The sequence below is a fragment of the Sorex araneus genome, chromosome 1 (genome assembly GCF_027595985.1).
Source record: "Sorex araneus isolate mSorAra2 chromosome 1, mSorAra2.pri, whole genome shotgun sequence".
In the NCBI taxonomy this organism is placed as follows: Eukaryota; Metazoa; Chordata; class Mammalia; order Eulipotyphla; family Soricidae; genus Sorex; species Sorex araneus.
Genome location: NC_073302.1, coordinates 207,235,928 through 207,259,996, shown reverse-complemented (window position 1 = coordinate 207,259,996; position 24,069 = coordinate 207,235,928). Strand labels below are relative to the sequence as shown.

The 24,069-nt window shown below is 39.9% G+C and overlaps 1 protein-coding gene across 4 annotated transcripts in view; it reads left to right on the top strand.

Moving 5' to 3' along the window:
• The window catches only part of MBD5 (methyl-CpG binding domain protein 5), a 459,774-nt gene extending 436,129 nt beyond the window's left edge, over positions 1 to 23,645 (top strand). For all 4 annotated transcript variants that reach the window (XM_055123313.1, XM_055123194.1, XM_055123379.1 and 1 more), the window contains 3 exons: positions 5,495 to 5,568; positions 14,129 to 14,204; positions 19,049 to 23,645. In XM_055123313.1, coding sequence (XP_054979288.1) covers positions 5,495 to 5,568; positions 14,129 to 14,204; positions 19,049 to 19,120 — 222 coding nt within the window. In that variant the 3' untranslated portion in view covers positions 19,121 to 23,645. The remainder of the gene's footprint in view (positions 1 to 5,494; positions 5,569 to 14,128; positions 14,205 to 19,048) is intronic.
• The last annotated feature ends 424 nt before the right edge of the window (positions 23,646 to 24,069 follow it).

Genomic DNA, 24,069 nt, shown 5'->3' with positions numbered 1-24,069 from the left:
CTAAAACTCCTTAAAAAGAGAGCAGCGTATTTTTGACTATTTCCCTGTTACTCTGTACAATTATAGAATCATCACATCCTGTTTTTATTTTTTTAGTTCTGGCACAGGTTTTCAAAAGCTTAACACAATGGTCACACCCCACTGTTTTGAAAAAAAAGAAAAAAGCTGTGATAAAATCCATGAAAGTTTTATGAAGAAATATGGTCTAAGTAAGATTATAATAAAGTCAGTGCCTAATCAGAATTTGAAAAGACAATAAAAATAAAGGACTAGGTAAGACAAAAGATGTGATTATTGGTGAAAATGTTAAACTGAGTAAAAACCTGGAAATGGAAAACTTTAGTGGACGATGGAATTCTGTGAGCTTTATTTCTTTCTTCAGCCAAATTAAAGTGGAAAAGGAGGCATATTGCCAGACTCCCAGAGAACCGAGAGCCCAACCGAGAGTTTGCGCTTGTCAATGCAGTTTTCTTAGAGATAGTCCAAATGGGATCTCAGGTTGGAGGCAAATACATTTATGGAATTTTAGTACTGGCATTAGGGCACGTGTCTTGTCTGCTCCTGATCCATATTCAATCCTGGACACCACATGGGCTCTGAAATCTCACGAGGTATAGTCCTAAGAGACCCTGGGTAAATCTTGTCTTCTTTTTACACCAAAAGCCACAAACAAAAACCTTTCTTTTGTTATGTGAATATTTTAACAGTCTGACTTCAGAAATACAAGCTTATCTGAAATATGTCTTTCTATTTATGAGCTGTTGATCAATATGAAATTTGTTGTCACAATGAGAATAGATTTACTCTAGTACTGCAATGTATAGTCTTCTAGTACTTAAAAATGCTGCTCCCCAAAGTGAAGAGAAAGGAAAGAGATATTTTAAAAATCCCTCAGACAGTGATGCTGACTGAAAATTGTAATAATGTGGGTTTGGTTAGTTTACTTGAAAAAACAGATTCCATTGTAGGATTTTTCCATAAGTGTGGTTGAACGGGTGTTGAAAATAAGGCTTGTCTTTTGTGTCACAGGTAAGTCAACTTTTTACCCCAATTTTAATTTATCGTTGCCATTTTTTCAAAAATACCAAAATACTGCACATAAATGGACATCCATGGCTTGAAGTTCTTTTTTTTGTATTTAATAAATGTTTAATAATGATAAAAAGCCTTGCACTACTTATTAGTGGTATATCTCAGACTTCAGTTAAAGTTGTCTATTGCCTATGTTAATACTTTGTTAAATTTTATAAGTATAACAAAGATACTTACTAGGTACATTAAGGACAAGGTATTAGGTACAAGACCCTATTCAAGTCAATGTGGGAAAAGGAACTAGGGTCACATCCAGCTGTGCTCAGAATCACTCCTGATGATGCTCAGGGGACCATATCCAGCCTTAACACACTTTTTAAACAACTTCTTCACACATTGTCTCAGGATAAATGTATGTATCACTGTATCACTGTCATCCCATTGCTCATCGATTTGCTTAAGAGGGCACCAGTAACATCTCCATTGTGAGACTTGTTACTGTTTTTGGCATATCGAATACACCACAGGTAGCTTGCCAGGCTAAATCTGTTAAATTTTTGGCATAAATGTCTTCTTTATTTTTATAACATAAAATTTTATGAACATGTAATCTAAAAAAATGTTCCACCCAAGTTAATTTAACATGCCAACAGTGGTACTTTAGAAAAGATTGCTTAACTGTAAATTCCAATTTAGAAGTAGTAATATGTAGACACGTTTATACCGGGCCAGAGAGTTAGTACAGGAAGTAAGTCACTTACCTTACACATGGCTGACGCTAGTTCAAATCCCACCACCACATACAGTCTTCTGAGCACAGAGCTAGGAATAGCCTCTGAGCACTAGTAGATGTAGACCCAAAACAACAACAACAGCACATTTATATTCATTATCTTTTTTAATGCTCTGAGTGATCCCTCCCCACCTCAAAAAAAAAAGAAGAAGAAAAGAAAAATGTGCGCAATCATCTGCACTATCTCAATGAGAGAACTGGAACTTGGAAGGACCATTTCCAAGGATACTAGCAGTAAGCAGTTAGGTCGTGCCCAAATCAACCTGCCCTAAGCTTCATTCTTGCTTCATACCCTTCCTCCAATTGCAGGAGCTAATGACTATGAAAGGGGATGGGGAAGAAAAGAATGAAAAGGGAGTTTGAGATCAGGTTCTTCTCTCTGTTAGAAAAGCTGGGCCGTGTTCTTGTGCTCTGCCTCTGATGTTCTGTGACAGCTTTGCTTTTACACTAAGTAGCAGCAGAGAAATAACCACCCCGAGATTTGATCCTATTATCAGGCCTGAAGTCTGCAGGGAATTTTGGCATCCTCTCCGGTTAACTGGCTCTATTCCAGAGTGATCTGAGATCTTAAATCCAGTCCCTCTACTGTGTACTGGACTTCACTGTCTGGGGGTCAGTCTGGCTCTCTGTGTGTGTTCAGCCTCCTCTTGGCCATAGGTATTACAGCTGAGATGCATGAGATTTTACAATGCTGGCTTCAAATGAAACTTAAGTAAGCAATCACCTAGACTTGAATGGTTGGAACAATTCACACTTGTTCAAGAACTCTTACACCTTCACCAGGTAATAGTGTCTGGCTTTATAGGTCGATCTCCAATCCCACTGCAACAAGCTATAGAACCACGTGCTTAAAAGAATTGTCCTATCTAAAGAATTTTAATGAGGACTGGAGCAGTAGTACAGCGGGTAGAGTGTTTGCCTTGCACACAGTCAACCTGGTTTCGATTCCCGTCATTCCATATGGTCCCTGAGCACTACCAGGAGTAATTCCTGAGTGCAGAGCCAGAAGTAATCCCTGAACATCACCAAGTGTGAACCGAGAAGAAAAAAAATATGAATGAAAAGGGGTTTAGAAGTACAAACTATTCAGTGTATGTGGCAGTCTACACAAGAGGTAATATGTGGGCAACATATATGAATTCTGAGTATCTCTGTATAATTTTGTAGCAGTTTTGCGGGGCTAACATTGGGCAAGTTTTATCTACATTTTTATTTTAAACTATTATTTGAATTGAAATTGAGGTAATTTTTTGAGTATTCTTTGTGTATATGTGTATACATATGATATATACTTATGTGTATATATATACATGTATACCTGTGTATGTAATAGTGACTGTATACTTGAATGTATATTGGAATTCTTATAATGGAGAAGTTGAGTGCTTTGGAGTCAGACCTGAATTTCAATACTGCCCATGTTATTTGACCTAGTGAGTCCCAGAAATAAAGACCAAAATTATTCTATTACCCTATTAAATAAAACAGTGTCTTTTGCACAATAAATGCACAAGAAATGTTTTACTGTGATTTGTTTTTTATTTAATTGAAAATTGCAATGAGGAGGCTGGAGTGATAAGAGTATAGGGGTTAAGGCGCTTGCCTTGCATGCCGCCAGCCCTGGTTTCATCTCAGGCACTGCATGTGATCCCCCAGGCATGGCCAGGAGTGATCTGTGAGCACAGAGCCAGAATAAGCCCTGAGCACCTCAGGTATGGCCAGAAAACAAAAACCAAAGAAAATAGCATTTTTAAATGAAGATATCAAGAAGTTTGACCTAACTTTGTATTTAAAAAAATTAAAACCAGTAGTTTCCTATTCATGTCTTGCTTTGTCTCAACTGCTTTCTGTTGCTTGCATTAATCTCTTTCTGAGGATTTTCTACACTAGTTTATATCTAATAAAAGTTTCTATTATGGGAAACCTTACTTCCTGCTGCAGAAAAAGTCATTTTAATAGAAATATATGAGATATATTTCATATCCTTTTTGTGTGAGTGAATGAAAAATGGAAACTCACTTGTAACCTGGAATGCAATCATGTGCCAAGGCACCTTTCCAGGGAAAAAAGGCTCTCCTTTGTCACGGCATGGGTACCTCCAAGACCACACACAGCAGTGCATGGCTGGTGTTCAGTCCCCTTAAAAAACAAACGACAGCAGAAAGCTCTAACTAGGTGTTTATCTTCTTTCATTTTTTTCACATGACCCATAATACACCTTTCTTCATGACTGTGAAGTGTATTGGATCCAAGTGGCTTCCCGTTCTGAGTCACATAGACTGAGCATCTCCATTGAACGTGCATATTCAATATACTTGGCTCCTTTAGAACAAGATCCAATAATCATGAAAAGGAAAATGTTTCCACATTGGACTGATCCTCTCATTGAATAATTAGAAATGCCTGTTTTCCAACTTGATAATAGAAACCTTAGTTAATCACTACCATGTGCTAGATTTGAAAAGGTTAGAGAAAAATTTTTTGTAAATGATATACTTGAATCAGGAAGATTTAAAGATAAATGTTGATGATGGCCTTAATTATTAGCATTTATTTTCTTAACTTGATGCATTTTATCAATTTGTGAATTTTTATTTAGAAGTTGCGTGGCCTGAGAGAAGACACAAGGGAAAACTACTAGCTTTTCCTCAAAGTTTCATTTCTACAGCAAGCAACATTTTTGACTTAGATTTTTGAAAAAAGTATTTTTATGAACATGATTTTATTAACCAGCTAAATATAAGTGTCTCACTGTCATGTAAACATTTTTTTTTATTTTTCTGTTACTATTTTTCTTAGGGAAGGTGGTTTTCAGAACCACAGTAGCGATTCCTGGGGGATGGGGGGGCGGAGCTAGCAAATACCGCTTCTTCTAATTTCTAGAAGTCCCCCAGTCATCTGTTGACTATCAGCCTCGCACAGGTTGGCCCTGACATAGCAGGACAAAAAAGAGAATACCCCCAGGAAGCCGAGCAGCATCCTCTTACCACATCTGGAGGGTCCTTTGCATGTCCCACTGCCCTCCTTGTTTTGTGTCCCGGGGAAAGCCAAACACATATCGGCTACTAGTAGCTGTTCTGTGCCTCACCAGTATTCAACGGGATGTCGGGCATTAATTCTCACAGCCAGTCCACCAGAAGGCTCAATTTTTTTATTATTCTTATTTCAAAAAGGAGGAGGAAACTGAGGCTCAGAAAATGTGTTTTCCTGATGCTAGGTTGTGAGGCCAATGTGAGAACTCCATCTGTTGGCTTCCAGTGCCACTGGCTTCCTCACTTCAGCCTGCCCAGTGAACAAAAGCTTTATAGTTGGTGAGCACCAGGCAGTGAAGAGAGCCAACCAGCATCTCTGATTTGTATGATTTTGTGCATTGAAGGGAACATCACTTCCAGGTTTTGTTCCCAAAGCATTACTTTCAAAACTGGCAAAGGGCAAATTTTAGGTGTCTCCCTCATGCGTCCCCCCCTCCCCCGCTGATATTGCAGCCTGGAGCCTGGGATGACTTCTCTTGGAGGGGGCATTTGACAGGGCACTGAGAACTAAGCCTCCCTTTCTTTCATCCCTTCCCTTCACTCCCTTGCAGCACCTGCTGGTACAGCAGGAAAGTAAAAGCAGAATTAACTCTCGCAGGTCTGGGTAATGTGGTTTGGTCTTAATGCCTTCACTCAGGTGGAGCCCGAGAAATTGAAGACACTAACAGAAGGTTTAGAAGCCTACAGCCGAGCCCGGAAAAGGAACAGAAAGTAAGCACTATTTTTACTTTTCCTTTTTGTTTCTCAAGAATTTAATGTCCCTTCAAATGGGCAGTGAAATCTCCCTGATTCTGTGTATTTCATGCCTTATCTAAATATAATTTTATCGTTTTTTACCAAAATGAAGACCAGTATAGACAAATCAAATTAGTTATTACAGAAAATATTTTCTTTTCTTACCTGGAGGGGTGATGTAGCTCTTCATCAACATTTTTCTTGCTTCCTCCAACTCCATCACTCTCATTTATTGAGAAAGGCAATATGAATAACAATCTTAATATGTATCGCATGAATAGTATTTGAAATGGTATCAAAAGTGTGTCCCTATGCAATGCAAATACTTTAGATGAACACACCTGTGACACATATGTAAATCATGGCAGATTCACTCTTAGTTAAGAAATGGTAAATGAATTGTTTTTTTAACTGGATAAGGGCAGTGGTTTTGTTTGGAATTATAACAAGAAATTGAGCTTTGGGATATTATTATCCAAGATTTTTTCCAAATTTATTTGAGGAAATTGTAGGACAAGTAAATAATGTTCAAAACACAATTTTCATTGCAGTACTTCCAAGGTACATAGTTTCATATGTAGCTACTATTTCATCTTATGGTAGAAAATTACAAGTATGTCTCTGTATATGTACATGAAAATTATTCTTAAATATATGTGGTCAACATACTTGCTCATTTTTATCAAATGTTCTAGAATGATTAGTAGTATATTTTGTATAAAAGGCTTGTATCACTGTATTACTGTCATCCCATTGTTCGTTGATTTACTTGAGCGGGCACCAATAACATCTCTGTTACACTCTGCCCTGAGATTTTATTTTATTATTATTATTATTTTTTATTAGTGAATCACCATGAGGTACAGTTACAGACTTAAATCTTTTGTGCTTGTGTTTCATCATACAATTCTTGAGTACCCATCCCTCCACCAGTGCCCATTCTCCATCACCGATGATCCCAGTATCCCTCCCGCCCCCCCATCCCATCTCTCCTACCCCACCCTGCCTCTGTGGCAGGGCATTCCCTTTTGTTCTCTCTCTCCTTTTGGCAGCCCTGAGATTTTAGCAGCCTCTCCTTACTCGTCTTACCCAATGGTTGGGGGATCTTTCAGGGTCAGGGGAATGAGACCTATTGTTACTGTTTTTGGCATATCGAATACACCACGGGTAGCTTGCCAGGCTCTGCCGTGGGGACAGGATACTCTCAGTAGCTTGCTAGGCTCTCCGTGTATCTCTATGTGTATCTGTTACTGTATTTTGGATATAAGTACACCACAGGGAGCTTGCCAGGCTCTCCCAAGTGGGCAATAGACTCTCGGTAGCTTGTCAGGTTCTCCAAGAGGGAGAACTAGGCTATTAGATGTCGCTTCTAGGAGCTTGGTTTTATAGTCTCTGGATGTTGGACATTGATGGGATTACACGGCACCAGGGTCAGTCTCTGGGTGTGACCACCTAGTTATTGGAAAATGAAGGATCTGGGTGGAAGAGGCCCAGTCCCGATCCGAGCAGCCTTGGAGATCTGGGCCCCAGATCCCGCACACCTGGGTTCCTCCGCCGGCTCCCCCATGCGTGAGGCTCATCCGAACGTGTGGAGAGTGGCCCTGAGCATGGCTGTGGCTGGGTTCCAGAGGTCTTCAACTGTCAAGGCTCTGCTGAGGAGGGGAGGGAAATGCAACGTTTCCCTCCAGGGGGGCCCGGTGAAGATAGCCAGGTGCTTGTATATACTATGAATAATTTTTCTTTCATTTGGGGGGCCATCTCTAGCTCTGCTCAGGGATTACTCCTGTTTCTGCACTCAGGGCTCTCTTCTGGAGCTGCTCAGGGAACCATATGGGGTGCTGGGATCAAAACCAGGCAGGCACAACCAAAGCAAGAACCCTATACACCATACTGTCACTCCTCCCCTGTGAATAATATATAGTAAAGTGTACTTCCTTTTTCTTGGTGGTATCTTCAATTATTTTTTGCAGAGTTAAATTTTAGAGTGCAACAAATCTTTCCTCATCCTAGCTGAAGCAACAAATTTCTCTGCCTTCACATACAGGACTCCTTTAGAAGGTAGCAGGTTGGAATTGGTTAATAGTTGCAGACTGAATGAGTGACCAGATTCACTATAGAACTGATAAAGGAACACTGTGAGACAAGTTTTCTGCTCTGACTGGTGATATTTCCCAAACAGAATTTAATGGTAGGATGCAGCCTACAAAATTTTTTCTGGATCGAGAGGAAAACTGGAAATACTTGCATTAAAAATCTGCAATGGGCCATCTTCATTGGGGGGGAGGTATTTGTTTTAGTTTGGGAGCCACCCCCAGCAGTGCTCAGGACTTACTCCTGGCTCTGGACTCAGGGATCACTCCTGGTGGTCCTCAGGGGACCATAGAGGGTACAGGTTGAATCCAGGTTGGCTGTGTGCAAGGCAAGTACCTTACCCACTGTACTGTCACTCCTATCCCATGCAAAGAACCATCTTTTCAGAATATTTAATCCTACTTCTTGATTCCATGTAAAATATGCCCCAAAACCTTTCCTCCAGTGAAATATATCAGCCGATTTGTGTGCAAATTAATCTAGAGTTGATAACACAGTAACGAAATAACTCCTTCAAAACTATTCTCCACATTCTACTTACTAATTTAGGAAAATATCTGTGCCAGGCACGGTGCTGTATCCTCTGAAGCTCAATAATTCATGAAGGAAAAAAAAAGAACCAAAGTGAAAACCAGGGATCATAGAGAAGTGGCATTAAATTCTGGCATAAGAAGACTTCTAGAAAACAGGGAGGATAAGGGCTCCAAAGAGGTGGGAAGAGTGAGCATGGAAGAAAAGTAATATGGTCAAGAAACGAAAGCAGGGGGTGCCAGAGAGTTAGCTCACTGGCTGCATGCTTTGCATGCAGGAGGACCAAGTTTAAGACCCAGCACTGTATGGTCCTCTGAGCACTGAGCCAAGAGTAATCTCTGAGCCTGCCAAGTTTGTCCCTCAAAATAAAATACAAGTTATAAAGTATTTAGCAGTAAAACTTGCAAAATAACCAGCAAAGAAACCAAACTAGAGTGTGAAGAAGACCAAGCAAAGAAAGACGACCCTCAGAATTTTCGTTTGGGTGGGTGGTGGGAAGCAACAGGAAGAGGAACGAAGAACAGGGATGGGCGTCTGAGTGCTGTATGGGGGACAGCTGGGCACTCAACTCTGGGAGAAGTTGTATTTGACAATGTAGACAGGATTGTAATCACCGAAAGATTCTTTCACCAATTTGAACATTTACTGGTGATAATGAAGATAAGAAAGAAGTCATGAGGGAAGAGAATCAGGAGGTAGGAAGTAGGGTACCGGAAGAAAACTGGCCGAAATGCACAACAGAGCTCCAGGAAGACTCACTGCAGTCTCCTCTGAGACGGGCACTTTGGAGGCTTTTGGAAATCTCGGTGAAATACTTTGCAGGACCCTGATGGGCATAAAAGCGGAGCCGTTGTGTGAAGCAAGGCTTGAGAGGGCTGATGTAAATGATACACTCTTTCCCTCTGCAAGTTCCTGGAAAACAACAGTGGAGGAATGTTTATAGACAAAGTTGTGGCTGCTTTTGTAGACAGAGGAGGAGAGGAGAGAGGAAGAGATTGTAAAAGGAGGTGGTATTTGAAAGAAGATAGTTCCGAGGTTGGTTTTTGAAGTGAATTCAAATCCTGCTTCCACCACTCTGTAGTCATAGGCACATAGACAAGGCTTAGCCTCCTTGAGCCTAAATTTTTCATTTCTAAAACAGGCAATTAACTTTGACCTCTTGGGATTATTATGATACAAATAATGTTAATAGTGTCTTGATATAGTATAGTACTTGGCACATGATATTTAGCAAAGAATATTTTTGTTAAAGAAAGGTATCTGATATTTTTGCCAGTTGAAATGTCACTGCGTTAGATGTGTTGATTTTTATATAAGCATTTTAATTTTCAAAATCCTACAATAAAATCATGTAATGAAAAAGTATCTGCACCTTGGTATACTTATTATAGTTCAATCACAAGAAAAATAACGCTAAAGCTATTTCTCAGGTTCCTATTTTTAGTGTAAAGAGGAAATAGCTTCATTAAATTCCATAGATTTTAGATGTTATGATTTTCATTTAAGTGAGGATCAAGTTATATATAGTTATATATAAACTTGGTAATATGATTTTATGATGCTTGAAAATTATAAAGTTATAAAATATGTTTTAATTTAAAACTTTTCTGAGCTAGCCTTGGTTAACAGGAGTGTAATATTTTTAAGTTTTAGGGGTGCAGTGTTATTATATAATGCCCACCCACCACCAAGGCCTTCCACTCCATTCCACTGCACCCTTCCCCCACCCCCCTTTTTGACAGTTTCCATTCTTGTAGTCAGAGTGTAAAGGATTGTTCTCATCAGCTATTGTCCCTTGCTGTGTTTCTATATATACTGCATGTAAGTGAGACCAACTAGTCTTTCTCCTGCTGGCTTATTTAATTTAGCATAGCCCTCCCCCCATTCTATCCAACTTGTAACAAAAGGCAAGATTTTACCTTTATATATATATGTATATATATAACCAAGTACATATATATATATATATATTGTATATACAGACCACCTTCTTTATCCCAAATGTGGCATTGAACACTTGGACTGTTTCCAGATCCTGGCTATTGTTAGGTGTGCATATATCACTTTGAATTAGTGTTTCCGTATTCTTGAGACAGATACCTAGTAGTGGAATTACCGGATTATGTGGGAGTTCTATAGTTAGTATTTTGAGAAATCTCCGTACTGTTTTCTGTAGCAGTTGGGCTAATCTACTCTCCCTCTTAACAGTGAATTAGTGTTCCCTGGTGACATGTGGGGTGTGAATATTTCCTCCCATTCAGTAGGATGTTGTTTGCTTTATTAATTTCTGTTCCTGTGCTTTTTAGTTTGATGTAGTCCCATTTGTTTGATATCTCTTTTGTTTTCCTTGTGAGTTGAGTCAAATCATTAAAAACATCATCACAAGGGCTGGAGCAATAGCACAGCAGGTACGGCGTTTGCCTTGCACTCGGCCAACCGGGGTTCGATTCCCAGCATCCCATATGGTCCCCTGAGCGCCGCCAAGAGTAACTCCTGGGTGCAGAGCCAGGAGCTAACCCCTGTGCATTGCCAGGTGTGACCCAAAAAGCAAAAAACAAACAAACAAACAAACAAACCCATCATCACAGCATGTTTACCTTATGTTTTCTTCCATTTATTTTATGGTTTAACATCAAGCCTTCAATCCACTTCAAGTTAAGTTTTGTGCATGATGTCAGATAGTGATTTAGTTTCATTCTCTTGCATGTGGCATCCAGTTAATCCAGCACCATTTGTTGTTGAAGAGCTTTCTTTTCTCCTTATCTTACTCTTGACTCTTTTATTATAAGTTAACTGTTCATATATCTCAAGGTTTATTGTTGAACTTGTAGTTCTGTTACATTTACCTATGTGTCCTCTTTTATCCTAATATCACATTTTGTTTACTCTAACTTTAATGTTTATTTTAAAGTCAAGAAATGAGATGCCTCCCATCTTCTTCCCTCCCCTCTTTGAAATTTTCTTATTTATTCTCCCATCTTTTTTTCTCCAGGATTACCTTGACTGTCCAGGCTCTTTTATGGTTCCATTTAAATTTTGTGGTTCTGCTTTCTTAAAGAATGCTGTTAGAATTTTGTAACTTTTATAAGGATTGCATTTATGTATGATGGTTTAGAAAGCAGTTATTTTAACTATTAATTCTACCATTCCATGAGCATAGAATATTTTTTCATTTATTGTTGTTTTGTGTCTTTTAACAGTGAGGTCATTTTCAGTATACAAATCTTTCCCTTTATTTGTTTAGCTGATTCCTAGGTATTTAATTCTTTAAATTACATATGATATAGTTTTCTTGATTTCTTTCTCTTCAGATGTGCATCTAAAAATGCAACAAATTTTGTATATTGACTTTGTAATTCCTTGATTTTCTTATTACATTTCTAATAATTTTTTAAATTTTATTTCTAATAAGTTTTCTATGTATATTATCATGCCATCTGTGATAGTGGTATGTACATTTTTCTTTAAAGTCAATAAACATGTTCCAGAGATGTGACTTGTCAATAGAGTGTGTGCCTCAGTGTGTAGGATTCTGGGTTCCAGTGCCAAAAAGAGAGAGGAAAACAAGAAATGATACTTTATATGTTAAATATTTTAAAATATGCATTACTTTCTGCAGATTAGGTTTCAGAGTCTAAGGTTGTTGATGTTTAGGTCTCACCTGGATTTGTTCTGTTCCACACGAAGTGATGTTACTTAAACTGAAGTGACAGGATAGAGTAACGTGCAATTTCTCGTTTCCTTCTTGCTTGTGCAGTTCAGATTTGTACCTCACTTTCATTTTTCAGCTAGTGAAGGTGAGCTTTATGTGCAACAATATGGACAATGAAGATGAGAAGTGGCAATTACCTCTATTAATAACTAAGAATGTGATTATTTGAATATCTGGCTTAATCAAGTAGGTTTTCAAGTGTCCATTAGTAAAAATGTTTATTATTAAATATCAGCAGGGAACTGAACATAGTAGCAGAGAATCCACAGGGAGGCCCTCTGGACTGTAAGACCAAATTTTGACTAATTTTTTATTTCATGAACTCATGGAGATTTTTTTCCTCTTTGTAGTTTCTTCCCTGACCTGACCAGTTAGTGCAAAAGTTGGTCTGCGGATTTGAAACTAAGAGTCTCTCTTTATTTCTGATTCTCATTATGTATTCAAGTAATGACATGCCTGTATCACCTCACTAATTCTGTCTTCTGAAATTTTCCGTTCCCCCAGTGCCACGTATGGGCTCCTGAACACTGCCAGGAGTGATCTCTGAGCACAGTCAGGAGTCAGTGCTGCTATGTATAACCCCCAAACAAACAGACAAACAAACAAAACCCACGTTAATCTCTCCTGTCAGTTCAACTGACTTAGGAGCATTTTTTCCCCCCAAAATGTAAGTGTCCTTGTGCTAGCTTTGGACAAATGCTTTTATTTACTAATTCTATAGAAAGTGTATTATATATGCCTGGCAGTACCATTCTCAGAGATGGACATGTTGGAAATATCGCTAAAAACTAAATGTTCAAATTGCCCAGTCCTGGTATCTGAAGATAAAACCTGGTAAGTTGTGTTAAATAGAAAAGCCTCAGCTGAGACATTCCATTATAGCACAAATAATTTTTATACATAATGTGAGCTAGACTAAATGGAAACTGAGATACAAATTCTCCCACAGTTGCAAATTTCCAATCTCTGTATCGATGTTAAGATAACTTTTAGCTACCTTAATAGCCTACGACCAAGAAAAGTTTATCTCTGCAGCTTTCCTAGTCATTGTCGATGCCAAGGTAAATGAAATGAATCACCACTTTAGTACTCAGAATAATTGAGTAATTATTTATAACATAAAGAAGGAAAAGTAAGTTAACAATCAGAGTGGAGAAAGGGGCATGTGCCACAGAGACTCAGACTATGAATTTGCTTCGTTTTAAGTCATTTGTTCAACAGTTGTGTAGATGCAATTTTCAACAATAGCAGACGTACTGTGTGAGCGTTTCAGGCCAAACAGGTGTAATGAAATGCTGAGTGGAGGGAAGGTCTGATGAGTGATAGATATTCTGTGACCAGCATTCTTTCATTCTTTTATTTTTTTTTTATTTAAAATTTTTTTATTATTGAATCACCGTGAGATAGTTACAAGCTTTCATGTTTGGGTTACAGTCTCACAATGATCAAACACCCATCCCTCCACCAGTGCACATTCCCCACCACCAATGTCCCCGGTATACCCACCCCCACCCGTCTTTCCCACCCTCCCTGCCTCCATGGCAGACAATTTCCCCATACTCTCTCTCTCTCTACTTTGGGGCATTATGGTCTGCATAATAGATACTGAGAGGTTATCATGTTTGTGACCCGCATTCTTGACCTAATAGTTGTATTATTTGGGGCTAGGAGAAATGTAGTGAGACCAGGTACAGCCAATTAAGCCGTTTCCCTCCTGGAACGGAGGTGCACCAGGATTGTAGTTTTCAGTTGCTCAGAAGCGGGAACTCTCCAGAGAGGGCAGAGGATGCTCCCTAGTGGCCAGAGCTTGCAGTTCAGCTCCTCTGCTCTTCCCCCGGTCACTTAGGCTGTCTGAGAAGGACAAGCCCGAGCAGGAGGCAAGGCAGGGCCGCTGGAATGGGGAGGAGGAGCTGCATCTGCGCGAGAAGGTGGCCCGACTTCCTTGCAGAACCAGCAGACAGTGGCAGGAGCATATGGAAGGGGAGACTTCATTTTCCCCCGTCGTACGTTCAATTTTCTTCATACTTCTGTGACTTTGTCATTAGCATGCAGTGGTGAGAATCCCAGCGTGTTTTGTCATCTGAATTTTTCCAAATGCATTTTCTCTGGTGGAATTGGGTCATCTGTTTTCTGATTAGGGAGTTAGGTTGAGATTTTCTATGTTTAATTTATTAATCTTTGTGTTGTTTTTATTAATTCCAGAAGTGGGAAGCTAAATAACCATTTAGAAGCTGCTATTCATGAGGCCATGAGTGAACTGGACAAAATGTCTGGGACTGTAAGTTAATTTATTTTTCCATTATGCTGTGTTTCTTTGAAAATAAATTGTATTACACTTCTTGGTAAAGTCTTTGAAATGTTGTCAAGCAGCCCAGAAAGCAATACTAAATTAAGCTTAGGAAAAAAAAACTGGTACCAGAAAAGATTCAAAGAAATTTAATGGAAGAAAAAAATCCTGCCAGAATAATTGTCTGTTTTCTAAAATTGGAGATTTTTTTCCTTTTTGAGCTATACCCAGTGATGCTCAGGGGTTACCCCTGGCTCTGCACTCAGGAATTACTCCTGGCGGTGCTCAGGGGACCTTAGGAGATGCCGGGGGTTGAGCCTGAGTCCGCCGCATGCAACACAAACGCCCTCCCCACTGGACTATTGCTTTAAAATAAGTAACTTTGGGAGGCAGAGAGGTGCTCAAAGAGCTGGAGCTAATGCATAAGACTCTAAATTCAGTCTCCAGCACTGCACGGTCCCCCAGCTTAATGTGCCAAATAGTCCCCAGGCATCACCTGATAATCCCTGGAATTTTGAGCTTCAAGCAGCTCCACGTCTTGGATGCCAAGCACTGAACTATCAGGCTCATATCTCTAGCCCCCCAAGTATCACTGGGGAGTTAACACATAAAAACAAATGTAGCCTTCTATTTTCCCACATAATAAATATTCTTTTAAAATTTGAACAGCAAATATTCACATCCAGACCACAGTTCTGCTTCTGACTCTGTAAATAACGGTAGCCACCAGTGTTGCCTAAATATTTGGTAATGCAAATTTCAGTCTATCCATAAAACCAAAAAATGTGAAATTGAACAATAGGGTAAAGATCTAGAATGTATATATCTCTGATTTCCTTTTAACTTTCTTCTGTCACTTAAAAATAAATTAATTGCCACAAATGTCTGTTAAGTCATTTATCACTATAAACTAATTTTTCCAAAGCAATGTATCTTTTACTTGTATTTTTATTTATTGTGCATTTAATAGTGTTGGATATGTGAAGACTGGTCATTATCCTCTAACTTACATGCTGGCTAATATAAACACTCAAAATTTACTTGTGGTAATCCCTAAAAATGTGAACGATCTAAAGCTCTTCATGATTAAAAGGTAATTTCTTTTACTTGACACGTTGTCTTTGCAAGGTTAGCCAAAATTTATCCAGAATGATCAATAGAAGTCTTAGGTTCATAGACTGGTGGGACTGGGAGTGGCTTTAGAGATTTTGTGATCCATCCCATCATTTCACAGATCGATGAATTGTGACCCCTGAGAGGTTAAAGTTTTAGGTGCAATCACATGAATAATTCTCTCTGAATTGCTAAATAAAGCGGTCACCGATGAGAAAGGCAACAGTTGGAGTGGATTGAGCAGTGGCCACCGAGATGCACTTGGCAGGGCAGGCTGCCAACCCACTCTCACTCTCTCCACACAGTAAAAGCTATCGCTCCCGAGGGTCTGGCACTGGCAGGGGGCAGGGGGGAGGAATTGCATCCCCCCCCACTTGATCAGCATCCCAGGTCCCTTCTAGATCCAGAGCTCAGCATTTTTGAGGGCCACAGAGTGCTCCAGAATAGGCTGTCTTCAGCCCGTCTGCTGAGAGGGAAGGTAGGTGCACAGGAGACTGTGACAATGGACGTTCTGGGCCTGCAGGCTCATCCATTCTTCAGACTGCCCTCCCGTCTGTGGACTGTCCACCGCTTCAGTCAGTCCAATGATCTTCTTAACTTGTATGTACTAATAAAAAGTACCATAGAGTGTGCCTGCTAGGAGGAAGAGAAAGTGGGTTTGACAAGCAGCTGGCTCGTCTCTGCCTGAGGAAGTATGGCATTTGTGGACTGGGGTAGGGACTGGGGAAACCAGGAATAAAACTCAGTGAAAGGAGGGTCTGATCCTTGTTGCGCTAGCAGCCTGGAGCCCCATGGGAAACCATGCCAGTATGTTAAGATCTTCCCATTTTTCATGAGAAGCTATAAGTCCTAAAGTAAAATTTGCCATTTCCCCTCTGTTTCAAAAATACTTTTTTTTTCTTTTTGGGTCACACTCAGCGACATTCAGGGGTTACTCCTGGCTCATGCACTCAGGAATTACTCCTGGCGGTGCTCGGGGAACTGAGCTGGGATTCTGGGAATCGAACCCAGGTCAGCCATGTGCAAGGCAAACACCCTACCAGCTGTGCTATCGCTCCAGCCCCTCAAAAATACTTTTACTGTTGGCTAAAAATAATCTCTTCTCTGATCATGTTTGGACCACGGACTATTATTAGTTTGTGGTCTTGGATGCAGGTTTCTCTTCTTCTTTTCTCAATTAAAAAATGTCTCCAGGGATGAGAGAGATAGTACAGTGGCTAAGGTGCTTGTCTTGCATACAGCTAACTCCTGTTCAATTTCCAACTCCACATACGGGTTCCCCAAAAATACCCAAGCACCATCATGAGTGATCCATGAGCACAGAGTAAGGAGAAACCCCTGAGCATCACAGGATATGATCCAACGCCCCTTCCTAAAAGAAATTGTTTATATGAGCAATAGTAGGGCACTTGCCTTGCATGTGGCTGGTCCTGGTTTGATCCCCGGAACCCTAAACCCCACCAGGAGTGATCCCTGAACACAGAGCCAGGAGTAAGCCCTGAGCACCACAAGTGTGGCCCAAAAAACAAAAATCAATACATATATGTATATAAAGGTTAGGAGGAAGAAGTAGTATTAAATGTATGAATTTTCAAAATTTTTACTTTTTTTTGGAAAGCTTTCTGCATTTCCCTCTGAGTCAGTTGATCTTTGCTGATATTCGAACACTTATTTTTTAATTAATTTTCATTACAATATTTTGGAATTCATAGCTTATAACATTTTAGAATTCCAGGGATCTAGCTAGTGTGTGTGTGTGTGTGTGTGTGTGTGTGTGTGTGTAGGGGATTCATTGCAACCACCACCACATTTCCAGTATGCTCCTATCACCAAAACTTTGCTCTGTCCATCTCACCTACCCTCTCACTGTTACCAAGCCTAGGGGTTAGTTATGTTGGTTTTTGCCAGTTTCTTTGCTTCAGTTATTCTTTTTTTTTTTTTTTGCTTTTTGGGTCACACCCAGCGATGCTCAGGGGTTACTCCTGGCTTTGCACTCAGGAATTACTCCTGGCAGTGCTTGGGGAACCATATGGGATGCCGGGAATCGAACCTGAGTCGGCCGCGTGCAAGGCAAACGCCCTACCCGCTGTGCTTTCGCTCCGGCCCCTGCTTCAGTTATTCTTCCACTGATGAATGAAACCATCCTGTGAATGAAAATCACCTATGAATGAAAAAAGACAATGCTTGTCTGTCATCTCCTTAATCATTGTACTTAGTATAACTGGCTCCAGTTTCACCTGTGTTCTCACAAATACCAGGATTTCACCACCTCTAACGGGAGAGTAGTTTTCTGCAGTGGGTATGCAATATGCAGATGGAGCACAGGGCTGGGAGTACCCAGACTCTCTATCTAACAATCTGCTCGTGATTCCATTCAGTATTCTTCTAAAACTCTACAGTTGAGCCAATTTGCAGAAAATCTTTTGTTGTTGTTGTTTGTTTGTTTATTTGGGCGCCAACCCCAGTGGTACTCAGGCTTACTCCTGGCTCTGCACTCAGGAATGGTGCAGATGCAGATGGTGACTCCTGATGGTGCCTGGGGAGCCATATGGGATATTGGGCCAAACCCAGGTCAGCCGCATGCAAAGCAAATGCCCTACCCACTGTGCTATCACTCCAGCCCCCGACTTGCAGTGTCTTGAGAGATGACTGACCTCTTTTTCCTTACTTTAAGTTCTGTAACAACACACAGCTTGAAACTGGTACATGCCACCATGGACATGTGCACCCTGTCCCTCAATCTGCAGAGCTAGTTCTTAAGCATTTAATACTTCACTGCCTTGGACCAGTGGGTATCTTCTGGGTCTTGAGTGGAGGGCACCTGGACCGCCTCCCTAGCACCTCTGCTTCTCTTCCCTTTTCTCCTTTCCTCTCTCCTCTTCTCCAAAACAGAACTTTAATACCCAGCAACTATTTCCTGGGTATTAGAGTATTTTAATCATAAAGTATTTTGAAAACAAAACCATCCCATGAATGAAAATCACCTATGAATGAAAAAAGGCAGTGGTTGTCTATCATCTTACTCACTGTACTTTATATAACCGGCTCCAGTTTCACCCCTGTTCTCACAAACACCAGGATTTCAAGAGAGAGGGCTAAGAGGGGAGGGGAGAGAAGCAGAAGTGCTAGAGAGGTGGTCCAGGTGCTCGGTATTCCTGCTCGAGCCCCAGGTGTTGCTAGCTCCTGCCTTGGTGTATGAAGATGAGTTGTATTCACTGTTCTTTGCAGGCCACACAAGTCCAGGTCTGCCATCAGATAAAAGCGGTGTTTTACTTTCCCTCCTGATGCTTGTAATCTAACCCACTTGTGCTGAACTGTGTGTTCTTCACCGTCTTTGACTGTAAAATACGTAGAGTGATAAAGTAGTAGAGAAGATATGTTTGACATGTATTTTCTACTTTCCCAGACTCTGGTGAACTGAAGGATTCCAGGATCTCTGACCGGAAATACTTTTTTTTTGTCTTTAAAGAGACAGTGGGAGAGTGGCGGCGCATCCCACTTCATGCAGCTGAATTTTCCCAACTCAACATCCCTCTGCTTATCAGTTTCACATCTGCAGTGGCTGTGAGCAAACGATGTCGGGGCTTGGTAAAGAGCATCAGTGCCATAGAGGTTTCATGATTGGAACTGAAACACCAGAGTCTGTTCCTTCGCCTGCGTCTTTGTCAGAAATCAGTGTTTCGTGATTTCAACACTTCTTTTTTCCACCTCTCTAATTCCAGGTTCACCAGATCCCACACGGAGACAGACAGATGCGACCCCCTAAGCCCAAGAGGAGGAAGATCTCCAGATAACAGGGACTGTTCCACCACACACAGAGTTTATGAAAAGAACATGCACAGATGTGTCTGTCCATAGGTATTGATATAGCCACTGTTATATCAATAGTTATACTATGACAGATAACTAACCACCACAGGGTGCTAAAAGAAACAGTGCAACTTTTTTTTTTGATCAGGAAGGAAAATGCTGGAGAAACCAATCAAAATCCCTGATGAGAGTAATCAATGGTCCAGGATGACTGAAAAACTCTTTTTCTATAATACTAAAATTGTGATTATAAGAAATAGTCCAAATGTTTCTGAGGAATTTTCCATGTTGTATATAGAAAATACAGAATTTCCTGGTGATATCAGCAATGTAAATATTGTACAATATTGTCATGTATAAGCGTACCTAATGCACACTTTATCTTTTATTGTACAAAGAAATAGTGTACAAAATTCTTTGGTTTCTATGGAGTACACCTACCAGAGACTACCAGTGTAAAGTGACAAATAAAAATACAACCTAAATGCTTTTCTATGATAATATATAAGATGCTGTTTTTGTATTTAACAGCAGTGAAAAGGCATGATGGTGTATTACCTGAATCGTGACACACTGCACACCGCCAACTGTCTGTAGATCCCACTGGGCCCAATTTTGGTGTCCAGGACATTGAAACCTTTGCCAATTTCTAAAGAAGAGCGGGTTCACAGGTCTCAATGAAGAATCCAGAAACTGCAACCATTTGTTGCATATTTTTTTTACCTAAGTTTTAAAGTAGAATAGGTTTTATATATAAAAAGAAAAGTCTTCGATGGAATATTTTACTCAGTTGTTTCTTGTAGTTAATGTTTGGGAGCCACCAAATGAACTAGAGCTACTGGTGCTCCAAAATGAGGTGTCTTCCCTTTTTTTGCAAACAATCCCTGGCAAGGAAAAACTTTCTCTTCTTGTTCAGGAAAGCAAAAGCCTCACTTTGACTCTGTTATCGGAGGTAAGGTTGACTCTAATTTAGGGTTTTTGGGTGTTTTTTTTTGTGTGTGTGTATGTGTGTGTTGGTGACAAAAACAAATATGAACCATCAAACAAGTTTTATATCCATTTATTAGTATGACCTAAAACAGAAGTTAAGGTGGCTTGCAAAATTATTAGCAATGGTAATTTTTTAATCAGTATTATGTAACATATCAGATTTATTTTATTTAAAGAATTATTTATACCATTAACAGATTCTTATATATATATATTAATGTGGCTGAAATGTGCAGGTTAAATCTATTAACCAAATTATTTATATTATATTAAGTAAGAAAAAATGTGAAACACATGTAGAGAGAAAATACTACAAGTATACAAACCTAAAACTGTGAGCCATTGTCAAGTACAAGGTTATTAATAAGAAATGTAGCACAACAGAATTTTCTTTCTTTTTTTTTTTTTTTCACAATATTGGTGGTGGCAAGAGAACCCCCTCTCCTGGGCAATCAAGCCAAATTTCAGACCTCAGGTCTGGCTTTAGTAAACAGCTTTCCAATCAACGAGACCATTTAATCCCCGTGCTCTTTGAACAACCAGCTTCCATCCCTAAACTCTTTACCCTACAGAGCATGGCCTTGTCCCCTAGCGGGGGACTCACTTTGCAACTCGGACAGCTGGGGGCCCTCCAGAAATAGGCTTTGGGTCATCAAACGCCCACCGCCTCCCTTCCTTCTCCTCTCCTAGCCAGCCCCCAATCTCCTCACTCCTGTGATGTAGCAGAGTTCCAGTAACTCAGGAAAAAGGAGATCAAGGTCATTCCTCCAGTTGACTTCTTGGGGCCACCACACTCCGCCTGGGCTCACTTTTGACAGCGACAGTTCTTAGTTCTCCACCCAGGTTTCCTGCCTCTCAGTTCTCTCCAGCTCTGCTCTCACTCCTGTCCCCAAGCCCAAGAGACGAAACTGGCCAGACTGGGCTTCATGGCCACACAGACCAGCCATTTCTTCCGGGGGTAGATTCTTATGTCTTGCTTGTCATGGTGGGGTCCTTCATGAAGTCTGCTTGGGAAAATCTATGTAGTTAGTTGGCATATTTGTGTTACGAGTGATGTGTTTGTTATGAGGAATAATGTTGACTTTTTTCCACTCCCCACTTTTTTAAACTTACACCAACCTGCTTTTCTATTGTTTTGTCTACATGGTTATTTTTATCACAGACAGATGCTTATCTGTTTTGTGTGTTGCTTCCATCTGCGTGTTCGTGAAGGTACGTGTGTGTGTGTGTGTGTGTGTGTGTGTGTGTGTGTGCCGATGTGTAGAAATTTTTTCAGCCTTTGCTCCTTTGTCTTTGGGCTGAGTGTATGGATCGAGTCCCAAGTCTTTTCAATATTTTAAGCTGCACAGGTCTGTCTTCACCCCCAGCCCACTGGGTACTTTACATCTGTAGGCCACGTAAAGTATGTGTGTGCCCATGAGTTCACTGGTTGCTTATGACTTTGATGTGGGTGCGAGGTATTATTATTTTTGTCCACATGCGTGTTTTTCCCCGTCCTACAGTTCTATGGTTTCATGTAAGCAGTTCATGTAAATATTGTTACCATTACAGGTCACACAGTGCTGTAACATTTTTTCAAATGTTGCACATACTTTGCAATTAAATAACTGGTCACTCAAATTTGAATTTTGCCCATAGAGCCATTTCTTTCTCTTTGTATTGAAGCCAATTTATTTTTAAAAAATAAAAGCTAGCTCTTCTACGTTAGCACATTTTTAACTCACTACAATGGAATTCCCCCTCCCCCCCAACAAACTTGGAGAATGAAAAATTTTTGCACCTTTAAATAACACAATAGTCCTTCCTGGAGAAGGAAATCTAATTTTATGTTGTGCACCTTAACTGTCTTAGGAAGCACAGGAGGATGAACTTACTTTTAAGTAAGGTTTCTTTTCCTTTTTTGTTTTTTGTGCACAGGTGTGCACAGGGCTTACTCCTGGCTCTGTGCTCAAGGATCACTCCTGGTAGGTTTGGGGAACCATATAAGATGCTGTGGATTGGATCTAGCTTGGCTGCATGCAAATGCCCTACCCACTGTACTATCACTCTGGCCCAAACTTTCACGTACTTTTCTAAGATTAGAAGAGGCTAGAGATAGTACAGCAGGTAGGGTGCTTGCCTTGTACACGGCTCGCCCGATTCAAATCCTCAGTACCCCATATGATCACCTGAGCATCACCAGGAGTAATTCCTGAGTTCAGAGCCAGGAATTACCCCTGAACATTGCTGCGTGTGGCCCCAAAGATAAAAAATAAAAAACAAACAAACAAAATGAACGGAATTCTCTGAGATGCTCTTGTTTGATTGATCTTATTTGTTGTTATTTAATCAATCGGGTATTTTATTTATTTAAAAGAACATTTTGAGTTTGCACTTTTCATTTTGCACAATCTCATTGTCAGTGAAAATGCTTTAAGAATACTCATCCCTTCTGACATCTTGTGGGCCCTTATTTAGATCTTCACTTTTAGTTACTTGCTGTGTATATTTTCTAAGGAAGCATAATCCTCTTATTTGACCTGATAATGAAGAATTGTACCTTGAGCATACAGCTTTCTTTTTGATTTTTTAAAAATATTGTTTTATTGGGTCATACCCAGGGATGCTCAGGGGTTACTCTTAGATCTTTGCTCAGGTGTGACCCCTGGCGGTGCTGGTGATGAACTGGGGTTGGCCACATGCAAAGCAAGGTCTTAACCTCTGGTACTATCTCTCAAGCTCCCTGTTTTCTTTTAGTTTTATGGAGTTTCTCAACTAAATACTATAAGGTAATTACTTATAAATTTCAGGACATAGTAACACATTATGTATAGTTTACTTTGGTTATCTTGTTTGCAGTTTGCCATGTTCTTATAAGTCACAGATTTTGTATTGACATTAAAAACTCTAAGATGCTTAAGATGCTTGTGACATTAACTCTTCCTGAATAGAAAGCCAAGATTCTAGACCTTATGGAAATTTTGACACCATGTTTACTTACCCATTTTTGTCCAAATGATAAAACACAAGACTCAAGGTTTTTCTTTCTATTATGTAAAATGAGTCATGTACTACTTGATTCATTTAAGGAGTACCAACAAATAATATGGGCCAGCCAGGGCAGTAATATTGAATGAGTTTATCTTTTCTCTTTCATTCACTCTGTCACATTTGCATTAGCCAAAGAGATTAGAAACATTAGTAATTTATGTGTAAACAACCCAGAAGTGAATTTTCAATCAGCGAGCCAAAAAGCAATAAACAATTCAAGCATGGGAAATCCTGCTAACGGTGGGGAATCTGATATAGAAGACCTATATATAAAAAGCATTATCTTCAATATGAAAGACTCATTTGTATCTACTGTAAATATGTATTATCAGCCTTATCTGCTCTTATACACACTGTGTGTGTACCTCAGTGACCTTTTATAAACCGCAAAAAATGATTTAATAATTTGTTGTGTAAATACAAAGTTGTCTATAAATTGGAAAACTTGATGCCAGATGGCTTCACAAAATATACAACTGTGTTTTGGAACATCATGCCTTTATGGATTAAGTATAAATGCACTGGATTGTCTGTCTGGAAGGAAAGCAATTTATACTCTACCTGCATTTCAAATGGATTTTTTTTTTTGGTCCAAATGATTATACTCTTAGGAAAAGAAAATGACCTGCACTTTTTTAATATGAAAAAAACAGATACGGTTTTGAATTCATCAAAATTCCTTTTCACATCTACAGTCTGTTCATTTCCATACTAAGTGCCTTGTGTTATGAGATTTCCTTAGCAGACTCATTGATCCCAGGATGGGGATCCACCTTGGAAAACTCACAAACTGAAACACTCTGGTTGAGAGAACAGCTGTGCATTTCGGTTCCTCATAGTCAGGGGCATCACAGGAATAATGGCTTTCTCTGGCTTGGTTTCCATATCTCCTGGAAAGCAGAATACAGAGATC